Genomic DNA, 13,027 nt, shown 5'->3' on the forward strand with positions numbered 1-13,027 from the left:
TCAAAAGAGAACATTTTTTATGTGCGTCAAAATTGTCCACAATTAGGATAATTTACATTTTTTGTTTAGGTGAAAAATTTAATTTCTTTTTCATAAACAAAAAGCTCTTGATGCTTTCGAAAAAAAACGTTACTTCGATTGTAATTTTTATTACCGTAAAAGAAATATGTATACAAGGTTTCTTTATAGCCCTTAAATTTTTGTCTCAATAAATGATACTTGTCTATATAAAATATTTACCTTTTGTTCTTTTTTTATCCTTGAAAAATTGCGAAACAATATTAAGGTTAAATAAAACACATAAACAGCAGGATTCAAAGGTGTATATTAACGTATTTATTCTTAGGTATTCAAGTTCATACTCTTGTGTACCATACACTACATTCTGCCCATACAGTAAAACTAACCATGATTTATTATGCATATTTGATATTTTTCGTATTTTTTCAATAATGTTCACAGAAACAGTAATCAAAATGATCATGATCAGTGTTCATATATTTTTCGAATAAAAAATAATCAAATCAGTAACTTTAATGATAGTAATGGACAAATGTACACTGCAAACATTCACCTTTTAACAAATCTTACATTGACTTTTACACACAAAAGAGAATTTTCGCTTTACAAAAGGTATTTTCAATTTTATTTACAACTGTAGCAACTCTTTCGTGACAATAAAAAATGTTTTATAGCGAAGAGACATCTTAACTATTTAAATGATTGATGTTATCTTCGAAAGTCGCGTTTAACGCATTCTTGCGGATTTTTAAGTATAATGCCGCTTCATAATGAAAAATTTTTCATCGTCGTTTTCGAACAAATTAAGCTGAGTTCTACTGCACAACAACCTTGATTAAAAAATAGCCCCACAATAATAATATATTGTAAGTCCATAATAAATTAAATGTCGTTGAAGGTCTTGCTTACATTGTAAGAATAGCTATTTTTTCTAAGGCTAAGTCTTGCAATAGATTTTATTCATCCTGTACCAAAAATCTTTTTTTTTTTTTTTTAATAATTTTAAACTTTTTTCGATAAAAACTATCACGTTCTTCAAGTGTTTTTTACATAAAAAGAAAGTGATTATAGAAGTGTAAGAATCTTGTACTTTGGTACATCAAAAAACAAATTTTATCAAGTTTGAATTCTTAACTAACTTTGTCGTTTTAATTCTTTTAACTAGGGAGGAAAAGTTGTGATCTTTTACTTTGATTGTACGTGTAATTCTTCAGAACGATTTTTCAAGGTTGAAAGATGTTGTCAGATTTATTCACCAAGTAAACCTCAAGTGGATAAAAACTATCTAAAATAGTTTCCTTGGTTAATGAGTTTAATAGGAACGAATTGCAGGTGGTACTGTGTTGCATTCCTTCTCGTCAAGAGTTTTGTCGATGACTGGTCTGTAGTGAATATTGACCTGAAACAAAAGATGACAGTTAATGATTTCAAATATAAAAATAGTCGAGCTAATCAATTGTGAATTGAATAAACAATCAAAATCAATACAGCGTAATTAAACGTTAATATTATATAGTCGCTTTTGTATATTTCCACTGAATGAATAGAAATAAGGAACGTAATTCGTACCTCGCCTGTCTGTGGGTCGCAATCGGTAAGAGTGTGCTTCCTCCAGTGTTGTTCTTCGGGTTTAGCTGTTTGACCTTCAATAGGCTTACTGTAATCGTACTCATCAATACGGTCTTTGAAGTCTTCTCGTGCATGAGCACCACGACTTTCTTTGCGATTCTCGGCTGCGTAGATGGTCTGCATGGCGTTGATCATGAGATTTTGCAATTCCAAAGTTTCAATCAAATCAGAATTCCAGATCATCGACTTGTCAGTTGTCTTGATGTCGTCCAATTTTTTGTACAGATCAGTCATCTTCTTGCAACCTGATAAGAACGTAGAAAGAAATGAAAATTCATCGTTATAATCAATCGCATATCTCTCTTCGACTTACCTTCTTGGAGAGTGTCGGCCTGTCTGAATACTGCAGCATGAGTCTGCATAGTCTTTTGCATTTGCAATCTCAATTCGGCTGTCGAGATGTTGCCTTTAGCAAAGCGAACCTTGTCAAGATTCGCCACTGACTCCTCACCAGCGTTCTGCGACAAGCAGCCGATGCTCTCGCCGGGCTTGTTTTCTTCGGCGATGGTTTTGGCGCAGGCGCGACCGAAAACAACGAGATCGAGAAGCGAGTTGGCACCGAGACGATTAGCACCGTGCACAGAGGCACAGGCCGATTCACCGCAGGCATAGAGACCAGGCACAACAACGTCTTCGCAATTCTTCCTCGTGAGAACTTGTCCCCGGTAATTTGTAGGGATGCCACCTGAAAGACGGAAGAGAATAATTTGAAGCTGTCGTTAAGGAAGCTCAGTCGAGAAGAAAGCGAGAGTCAAACTTACCCATGTTGTAATGCACCGTCGGCAAAACGGGGATGGGCTCACGAGTTACATCGACACCAGCAAAGATCATAGCTGTCTCGGAGATACCTGGGAGCCTGGCGGCCAACTGCTCTGGGGGAAGATGGTGGAGCTGCAAGTAAATGTGATCCTTCTCGGGTCCAACACCTCTACCTTCGCGGATCTCGATGGTCATTGATCGCGAGACGACGTCTCGCGAGGCAAGATCTTTAGCCACTGGAGCGTAACGCTCCATGAAACGTTCACCCTCGCTGTTTACCAAGTAACCACCCTCACCTCGACTGCCTTCAGTAATCAAGCAACCGGCGCCGTAGATTCCTGTAAACCCGAAAAATAATTAATTTTTGAAAACAAAAACAAATCGTCCGATTCTCGATCACAAGTATACATACCAGTAGGATGGAACTGGATAAACTCGAGATCTTGATTGGGTAGTCCGGCCCTGCTGACCATAGCGGTACCGTCGCCGGTGCAGGTGTGCGCCGACGTGCACGAGAAGTAGGCGCGACCGTAGCCACCGGTAGCCAGCACGGTGTTCTTGGCGCGGAAGCGATGCAGAGTACCGTCCTCGAGGCAGAGGGCGATCACGCCGCGACACTCGCCATCCTCCATCAACAGATCCAGAGCGAAGTACTCGACGAAGTAGTTGCAGTCGTAGCTCAGCGACTGACCGTACAGGGTGTGCAGGAGCGAGTGACCCGTACGATCGGCTACGCAGCAGCATCGATGCGCCTGACCACCCTTGCCGAATTTCAGCGACTGTCCACCGAAGGCGCGTTGATAGATTTTGCCTGAACAAAAAAAAAATTGTAATTGTTAGTCCTCGATTGATTTGGACCTTGAACTTGGCCGTTAACGGCCACTTTTTATCGAAGCCAACTTGCAACATAATATCTTCTTGTACATTTATTGTAGCACAATATCTCACTAATAAATCCAAAAATATATCTTATAGAGCCACTTAATCGAAAAAGGCCATAAGAGGAGAGCGCGAATAAAAATGAATAAAAAGAAGCCGGATCGGTTCAAGAAAGCTACACACGTTCACAGGCTTCTTTTGGATCGGCTGACTGATTCGCTACTCTCGTTCCCTTTCACGCAGCATCACACATCCAATTTAATCCTGATCCCCGCATCAACGTATCAAAACATTTTTTTTCCTTTGCATCCTTCTCAATCCGCTGCTTGATTCTTTCCCCTGACATGTCTCAATTAGATGAATAATCATCACAATGATACTAACTACTGATAATAAGCGTATGCGAGGAGGCATCCACGCGTGTGAACGTGTACAATACTTTTGTGCGGTTATAATAAACACACACGACTAACTTCACTTTTCGAACTCGCCTCAGAGCGAAAATACACCGAGTGGTGACACAGGGAGATGAAAAAAAAAACAAAATCAATGCTTGACAACATATTTCGCTCCGCGCTATCAACTTCGTATTTTCTTTTTTTCACTTTCGTTCTCATCAAAATAAAAAACCTCTTTACAAGGACAAAATTTTTTGCGCGTCATCGCAAGGAGCATCGGAAAATGCGGCTCATCTTTTAATAGACGGGTTAACGATCGATATCAGTTGACAAATTTCGCGTCCCTTTTTTTATAATTATTATTATTAATTAACCGAGTACACAAGTTGGCAATGGACGTGGACGAGCTCAAAGAGATCGGAGACGAGCAAGACGATCGGGATGATCGAGATGATCGGGACGATCAGTTCGACGATGATAGAGCGCGGATAGACGAAGTTGATGCTGTCGAGGAAAATCGGCAAAGTCAGCAGACCGGAGAACCGAGTAAAGCTGAGACAGACGGCAAAAAAGCGCCAAAGACAGACCCGTAAGTTTCGCGAGCAGAATAGATGACTATTTTTTGGTTAAAAACAATTCATTCGCGGGGTGAACAATAAATTATACGGACGGTTCAAATACTGCATTTTTCCTTGTGAATAATCTAGAATTTAATCTAGACCATCGACGACGTCTCAAAATCCAGATGCTGCGGATACAACTCCGACAGAAAAAACCAAATGGAAAAGCGCTAATGCCTTTGTAAACTTTGTACATGATTTCAAACAGGTAAACAAAGCATCAGAAAAAATTAAAATTGTATTATTTCAATTTGAAGCTAAGTAAGTTTGTTCCAACATCAGCAGGATTATCCTAATTCAGGGGTGAGCCGGAACATTTTTCAAATTTGTGGAGAAAGGTGGAAGAATATGACAGATGAACAGAAGCAACCTTATATTATAGCTGCAAATACTGTAAAAAGGTTGAAAAATAGAAAAATCGGCGACAATAGTAACAATCATCAAACTAAAAAGTCTACTGGTCGTGTTTCAAAACATAAAGCTGAGGTCAAACGAAAAGAAACGAATAAGAAACGGTCAAAGGTTGTCCTCACACTACTATTTCTTGCCTTTATAATTTTTAAAAGTTTATAAAGTAACATTTTTATCAGGTAAAACTTCATGTTTTGATTTAATTTATTTTTTTTTGTATAAGGCCAATTATAAGGACACTAAGAGCGATTCGGATACCGCTACAACAGCAGTATACTCTTCCATAAGCGATGCTGATAGATTTAATTAATAAATATTTGTATTCAAATTTCTGTGTTTAAAAATTTCTTAAATAACGTTTATGTAAATAGCAAATTGCTACATTGACAGGCAGTCTAACTCTAATTTGATTTAAGTAGCTGAAAAATTAGATCAGAAAATACCTTTAACTACGCTTTTCAATTTTTCCCTTTAAATTATTAGGTTATAAGAGTGTGCAATCATACATTTTTTTTTATATTCTCATGTATTAGAACCAATCAGTGTTATGCTATAATTCCATCAACTACTAAAATTGATGACAGCTATTTATATAACATTTGATTGACTTACCCTCTGAAGTTCTACTGAATGGCATCCCACAATTCTCTAATTCAATAACAGCTTTTGGTGCTTCTCTTGTCATGTAATGAATGGCATCTTGATCTCCTAGCCAGTCAGAACCTTTGACAGTATCATACATGTGCCATTGCCACTGATCTTCCTCCATATTTCCCAGAGCTGCATTGATACCACCTTGAGCAGCAACTGTATGCGATCTTGTAGGAAATAATTTTGTAATAACAGCTGTTTTGAAACCTTCTTCAACCAGACCATATGCTGCTCTGAGACCAGCACCACCAGCACCAACAACCACTGCATCGTAGGTATGATCAACAACTGGGTAATTGGTAGAGATTCCATCAGTTACTTTGGTAAAGCTACTGCTTGGTGTGTAATGCAGAAGCCGTTGAGTAATAGCCGGTAGGCCAACTTTGTTCTTAAACAGAAATTTTTTAAATTTAATAAGTAATAATTTCATAAGTAAGTTATTTGTACAAAAATATATAAACCACTTTGACAAGCATTGCTTCAATGTGATGTTATCTTATTCATTAATTTTAAATCAATTTTCATATAACATTATCTCTTTCGATACTTTAAAAGAAGATGTTGCACTCAAGTTTACGATGATTGCATCAACAAATTGATTTCATCTTAAAGTAGTGTAGTTAATACTAATATCTTATTTTAAACTATATTTAAAATATTTTGTGTATTATTTTAAATTTTTATAGTTGTGTATTTAGATATATCTATTGTTGTCCATTGCAACTCACTAATGAATTACTCTATACCGTTATTTAAATACAAAAAAAGTAAATATACCCGTTAATAATTAATGGTAACTGTTTTATTAACATACTTTAATCAATTAAATTAAACAATATGAGCTTTGTATTGATTTTTTTTCAACTTATGTACGTCTTACAGATTCTTACACATTATTGCACAAGAGTGAAAAAAACCGTTTTTTACTGAAATTTTCATTAAATAGTTTTATTCAAGGTCAATAACAAAGTAAAAGTCAAAGAAAGAGACATACATTGGTCTATAACTGCAAAATGGTGAAATTTTGCAATCACATGTTGTCAAACAATGATGATGCATTATGATGTTCTTTTGTATAGATATATTTATCATTACATAAACATCTAAATTCATCAAAATATTGAGCATGTATTGTGCGATTGCATGCAAAATTGCAACTTATCAGATGTTCCAACATAAGGCATTGTTCATGAAAAAAAAATCTACTTTACGAAGTGAGCTCGAAGTACTACCGCGGTCAGACGTACAAAAACGAGGCAACATACGCCAAGATTCTGGTTTAGCCGAAAGCGTGTGGAAAAAGGATCCAACGGCTTAGATATAAACAATCTCATAAGTGATGAGCAGTGTAGTTTTCGAGTCCGTGAACTATACATGTTTGACTTATCAAGGGGTCGATGTCAAGAAGCTCTCGGCACGTCTGCTCGATGGCTAGACGGCGAAGAGAAAAAAAAATGTAAAAACAATACGATACTAATGCCGTTGAAAGAGAATATCTATGTACATATTGTCTGCAAAGCGAATGAACCTTACGTAACGTTGAGTGTGCGACTCGTGAGTCTCTGAATCGTACAATAGTTGTTAGCTAGACGACGAGGAAAAGAAAGAAAAAAAGAGCACTATCCCCAAAGATAAACGATCGAATTACATAATAAATTGTTAGCATGAAGCGCAGATAAGTGTGACAACTAAGCGAAGGAAGCAAAGGCGTAATTAGACGTATAGACATACCAGTGCCGATGGGTTGGCGAGACCCTTGGTCAGGGCGCTCGATAGCTTCAACATTCCACTCATGTTGCTAGTTTCTCAGCTCTTCGACGAGGGAGAAAGAGAGAGTCGAACTCGCACGCGTCGAGTTGTTGTGCTGCACTCGATCAGAAGAGATTACTGCCTACAGACGGACTGCACCGACTGAAGGATGAAACAATTCACGTATATCACAAGAAGCAAAGAGAGTAACCACGACCTGCTATCTTCACCTCGCGCACTTCTCGCACGGCGAACGATGAGAGACAGAGAGATTCGGGTACGAGGAAGCGCGCGCGCGACTAGTCGTCGTCGTCGTCGATTATAATGTGCTGCTCACACGTATATAGCTTATTGGCCCGCACCGACGACCAGATCTTTCTGCTATATCCTGATGTACATATATACAGATATACAGTTGAAGCGAGAAAAATTGACGCAGTTGGCGACAGTAGCGGTGCGCGCATACGTAATACAGCGGCTTCGACGCCGGCGCATACACCCATTGGTCCGCTATGCTGTATAGGTATACATGTGATACATCGAGTAGCTACTGTCGTGCGTATTAAAATACAACTTTTGGAGCATATCATACGATCATCTTTTCAGTTTGTTTGTAATATATATGTCACGCCGAGTCGTATTCGCGATCTTTCTTTGCTCTCGCACCGCAGCTGACCTACACGTGTGCGCATGTGTGACACGTTGTTGCAATTGTGTGGGTGCACGGGCGTCAGTAGGTACAGCAGTGCTACCGATGGAGCAGATTGGTAACTCTCGCGAGAACGAGAAAATTATTCATTTTATGAAAAATCTAGCCATGACTTTGGCCTTACTTGACTTTCATCTCTTAGGGATAGATTATAAAGTTTTTGACGTTTAGTGCGGCTCTGGCATCTCTTGCGTGGGCGACAACGCGACGAAAGTAACGACGCCTCTTGTGACACGTGACAGCTCAACGAGCGAGCGAGATACGCTTGGCGCGAGATTTGGATTGATTTTTTTTTATCTTTTCTTCTCGACTCGTTTTATGTTTCTTATGGAAGAGTCGCGTCTGGCGAAGATAATTGTTATCGTTGATTGAAAATAATACTGACCTTTGAATAACAAAATAATTTTAAACGTACATTATTAAATTTTATAGTGGAAAACGTTAAAATGTGAGATCGATATTCGTAAGGAAAATTCCCCGTGCGATTTTCGTCTCGCGTATGAATTTAACTCTATATGAGCGATCAAGGCCTAGTTCGAGCGGAAGAATCAATGGAAAATTCAAGTGCACAAATATGCAGATGAGAGCGGCTATTCGCACTTGGCTTTTGAATATAGATGCCTCGCTCTCGCTGTAAAGACGCGATCGCGCGCATATAATTTATAAATGAAAATCTCTCGATGGCCATAAAAATTCATCCAGCAAAGGCTATTTCTTCCCATATTGAAAACTTGTTTTCGCGTACACGGCTAAAAAGCGCATTTGTAGAAATTTAAGTGTGGCGAGTACCGTTATGGCACGCTCGGGAGGGAAAATCGAACGTTTTTTTATACGCTATCCGCGCGCCTCTAATTATTGGAAAAATGACGACGGTGAGAAGCTCTCATATATAGAAAATTTATTATCAATACAAATAAGGTGCATCGACTCGATCGATTTTTACGCAGCAATCGATTACAGATCTCTCTCTTGCGGTTGCACAAATACATACATGCACGCACACCTATTCAATAAGTGCGACGCTTATAATGGTTTTACATGGCTAAGGCGATTTTAAAATGTATAATAATATCAGTTTGATTGACGCGCGGCACAAGCGGCGACGACGGTGGCCTCGTTTCAATTCTTCGATTCTCCTTCTTCTTCATCTTCTTCCTCTCCTTTCTTGTTGCTGTTGTTGTTGTTATGAGCGCATGCATACACACGCGTCGTACTTGACACGCCTCAGTACGATCTGAGCGCCGGTGGTACGTGTCGAGCCTCCGACTCGTCGAGTGTCTCGTCGATCACCGGACGATAAGAAATGCAAACCTATATTACATTGGATTTAATGATCGATGACGAGTGTCTGCAAGACGTTTACGACAACAGACGCATGAATTAAAAATTTATTACGGCGAATGTATTACCGAATCGTTCTTGTCGATCCACGTGAGCGTGTGTTTGCGCCAGTGACACTCCAGCGGCTTCCTGGTCTGTCCCTCGATCGGCCTCGAGTAATCGTACTCGTCGATTCGATCCTTAGTAACGTTGAGAATACGAGAAAAAGAGAGAAAGAGAAAAAAAATTAGACGCGCGTAATACAAGATAATAGGCGAGAAAAGTTACGGGATAATCTGCCGTGGTGTGAGCCCCCCTCGACTCTTTACGGGCCTCGGCCGCGTAAACCGTCTGGAGCGCGCAAGCAGCCAAGTTTTGCAATTCCAACGCCTCCACCAGCTGGGTGTTCCAAACGAGCGACCGATCTTGCACCTGATTGCATAGAAAAGGAAGAGAGGAAGAAAAAACTGCCCTTTCCACGCGCACTACGCAATAATACAGTTACGTGGCGCCTTTCGCGTAACATTGTCTCACGTCTGCTTGCAGCATCTCGCACGAGTAGAACTTCGACATGGCGCCACAGCCTTGCCGCAGGACTCGACAGCTGCGATAGACCGAGCAGTAGCTGTGCATGGTGCGCTGCATGCGTTCGCGCAGATACGCCACCGTCAGGCTGCCCTCGCGGCAGCGCAGAGCGTCCAAGCGATCGATCGATTCTTGGCCCAGATCCTGGCGACCGCGATAAATCCACATCGGTATTTTCATCATTTAAAATTAGAAAAAAGCTCACGTCTGGAATTTCGCACTGCTGGGCGCAAGGCTCTATGATCCGGGCAATGTTGTCGGCGACGGCTTTGCCGAAAACCACGAGCTCGAGTAGGCCGTTGGCAGCGAGACGATTGGCCCCGTGTACCGAGGCGCAGGCCGTTTCACTGGCCGCCCATAAACCCTCGACCGGTAGATCTTGTTCATTTTCGCGCGTCAATACCTGTTTATTTTATACTTTATTGCCCGATATTATATACCAATGGCAAAAAGTTGCCCCCATATCCATCGAGTTTTTTCGAGTCGTACGTCAATGCTATACGTACTTGGCCTCGGACGTTTGTCGGCACGCCGCCCATATTGAAATGTACAGTGGGCACGACGGGCAGCGGCTGCTTGCCGATGTCGATACCGGCGAACAATCGGCAGATCTCCGCGACGCCGGCCAGCTCCTTTTTTATCCTCTCTTTGGGTATGTGACTCGTTTTCAGCAGAACGTGATCTTTGTTCGGTCCGCAGCCTCTGCACAATGTGTAGGACGTATAGAAAACGACATCTCTCGCGGCAAATCTAATTAATTTTATAAATTTTTTTATATTTTTACCTGCCCTCGCAGATTTCCTGAGCTATGGCACGGGAGACGAGATCGCGAGGAGCCAGATCCCGATCTTTGGGTGCGTACCTCTCCATGAAGAGCTCGCCGCAGGAATTGACGAGCAGGCCGCCCTCGCAGCGCACGCCTTCCGTTACGAGCACGCCGCTACCGTAGATACCTTATAATGTAGATGTATCTTTTTGCTTTTGTTTGTCCTCGTTGTCGTCGTTTTCGAGCGAAAAAAGGGATAGAGAGCGAGACGCGGAAGCGTAATTGCTCGCTCATTTTTTTCACTCCCACGAGTCCGTGCGCGAATACGCACGCCAAGCAGAGAAGCGAGAGAGAGAACGCAAAATGAATAAAACGCAGTGTAGTGGCGTCTTGACACGCTACGGCGACTTTTGTATCGCGCGCGCCTAGCACAGGTTTATAAAGTTAACGGTGCGTATGGGAGAAATCGCACGCGAGCTTTGAATCAAGTTATTACGTTGTATGCTAACTAAGCATTTTATCTCTCGCTTAAGAGATTCAGCCGGTGTGCTCCGGCTGTGTAATTGGCTGTGCGCGAGGCCTTATTGTCGTGTGCGGCTGCCTCGTGATATGTAATTTTATACAAAGCACGAGTGGCTCTGGCGCCGCGTTATACAATAAGCATGCTGCGTATTATACGTTACCGGTCGGATGAAACTGAACGAATTCCATGTCTTGCAGAGGCAGAGCCGCCCTCGTGGCCATGGCCATGCCGTCGCCGGTGCACGTGTGCGCCGCACTGCACGACTGATAGCAGCGACCCGCTCCCCCGGTCGCCAGCACCGTGTGATGCGCCCGAAACCGGTGCATCCTGCCGGTCTCTATCTCCCAGGCCATGAGGCCCCTGCAGCGCCCGTCGACCATCAGCAGGTCCAGGCCAAAGTACTCGACGAAGTAGTGCACGTGATCGTGGCGCAGACTGCGCCCGTAGAGGCTGTTGAGGATCGCGTGACCCGTGCGATCGCCGATGCTGCAGGTGCGCCAGGCCTTGGGGCCCTCGCCGAAGCAGGTCGACTGGCCGCCGAAGGCCCGCTGGTAGATCTTGCCCTCGGAGCTCCTGCTGAACGGGCAGCCCGTGCGATCGAGCTCGTGCACGGCCTCGGGGGCCTCGCGCGCCAGCAGGTGCACGGCGTCCTGGTCGCAGAGCCAGTCGCCGGCCTTGATCGTGTCGTACATGTGCCAGAGCCAGTGGTCGGCGCACATGCTGCCGAGGGCCGCGTTGATGCCGCCCTGAGCGGCCACCGTGTGCGACCTCGTGGGGAAGAGCTTGCTCACCACTGCGACGCGGTAGCCCTGCTCGCCGAGGCCCAGAGCGGCGCGCAGACCCGCGCCACCGCCCCCCACGATCACCGCGTCGTAGCAGTGCTCGACGATCGTGTGGCTGCACTTGGAGTGGACTCGCTCGGTGACTTTGCATCGCGATCTCTCGGCGCCGCTCAGATTCGCGTGAACGAGACGCACGAGTTTCGTTTCTGCCGCTGAGGCAGCTTTGCTTATATATTTCTACGGAGGAAGATGGATGGATAGAGCTCTTTACTTTTATCTCGGTCAGTACGCATAGGAGCTTTCGTTTCACTCACCTTAAATCCAGTTAAACCGTGCATAATAATCTTTGGTATGACAATAAATAATTCTTACTCCTTTACACTTGTTATGACATAAACATTAAATACATGTATCAGGGTTAGGATTCTTAAGGATTATTAATATAGTTTACCAACGAATGAAGTGAAGTAGGTTGGAGTCAATGTGTTTAATTTGGTTCTTGTATACAAATACAAGCATTGTTTATTGCACATGCAAAAATACATCTTATTATCATTAATAAACGATGAATTGTGTGAGCTTGTAATTATACTTTTTTTGTTTCTTCGTTCTTATAACATACTTTTTATATTAAAATTATATTTTAATAATATACGTAATTGCAATCGTATCATTAATAATCAATGACTTTTAGGTAAATATTATAAAGTAGTACCCCACTAATGATAACATTCAAGTAATTACAAATACACACGCACACTCATTTAGTCGATTTGATTGAATATATATAATAATATAATATGGTTTATATAATATGACGATTTTTTACTATCACTTAGAGTATTCAGATTAAAAACATTTATACAATTATTATTGCAGTTCCGAGTACTCTGTCCTAAAAAATATTTTAGAATTTATTTATATATCGCTATCAATTATCGTTTGCAGCTCGTTTGGATTTTTGCTGTCAAATTCAGGATTTTCTTATATAAGTTATACACTAGAAATTTTAATCGGTACAAGTATTAATTATTATCGCAAGAAATTCTTATACTTTTCGGCAGTCTAAGTGAAAAATATTACTGTATTCAAAGGCAGTTTTCGGAAATTCGTAAAAGTATTCAGATAAGGCACCTCAACACACGTCGTAAACGCCTGAAATATTTTTTTTTTTTTTGACATTACACCGTAATCATATCATGATTACCTTGCAACGGTAAAAGCA

The 13,027-nt window shown here is 41.7% G+C and overlaps 3 protein-coding genes across 3 annotated transcripts; 1 reads left to right on the forward strand and 2 right to left on the reverse strand.

The window, feature by feature from the left end:
• Positions 1-313: 313 nt before the first annotated feature.
• Positions 314-7,162, reverse strand: LOC106650104 (succinate dehydrogenase [ubiquinone] flavoprotein subunit, mitochondrial). Its single transcript, XM_014367905.2, has 7 exons — positions 7,100-7,162; positions 5,330-5,756; positions 2,822-3,220; positions 2,412-2,747; positions 1,964-2,335; positions 1,591-1,895; positions 314-1,420 (listed from the first exon to the last, which is right to left on the reverse strand). Exons 1-7 carry the CDS (start codon positions 7,160-7,162, stop codon positions 1,334-1,336), a joined length of 1,989 nt encoding a protein of 662 aa, XP_014223391.1. The 3' UTR covers positions 314-1,333.
• LOC111694179 (cation channel sperm-associated protein 2-like) lies at positions 3,232-4,537 on the forward strand. The gene has a single exon (XM_023461195.1). It carries the CDS (start codon positions 4,079-4,081, stop codon positions 4,277-4,279), a length of 201 nt encoding a protein of 66 aa, XP_023316963.1. The 5' UTR covers positions 3,232-4,078; the 3' UTR covers positions 4,280-4,537.
• A 1,874-nt stretch (positions 7,163-9,036) lies between the features above and the next one.
• LOC106649927 (succinate dehydrogenase [ubiquinone] flavoprotein subunit, mitochondrial-like) lies at positions 9,037-12,140 on the reverse strand. The gene is made up of 9 exons (XM_014367656.2): positions 12,117-12,140; positions 11,181-12,039; positions 10,516-10,684; positions 10,238-10,433; positions 9,937-10,134; positions 9,681-9,875; positions 9,435-9,578; positions 9,236-9,346; positions 9,037-9,137 (listed from the first exon to the last, which is right to left on the reverse strand). The coding sequence occupies exons 1-9, from the start codon at positions 12,138-12,140 to the stop codon at positions 9,051-9,053; spliced, it is 1,983 nt and encodes a 660-aa protein (XP_014223142.1). The 3' UTR covers positions 9,037-9,050.
• Positions 12,141-13,027: the final 887 nt, after the last annotated feature.

The sequence above is a fragment of the Trichogramma pretiosum genome, unplaced genomic scaffold, assembly GCF_000599845.2.
Source record: "Trichogramma pretiosum strain Unisexual culture from Peru unplaced genomic scaffold, Tpre_2.0 scaffold15, whole genome shotgun sequence".
Classification (NCBI taxonomy): Eukaryota; Metazoa; Arthropoda; class Insecta; order Hymenoptera; family Trichogrammatidae; genus Trichogramma; species Trichogramma pretiosum.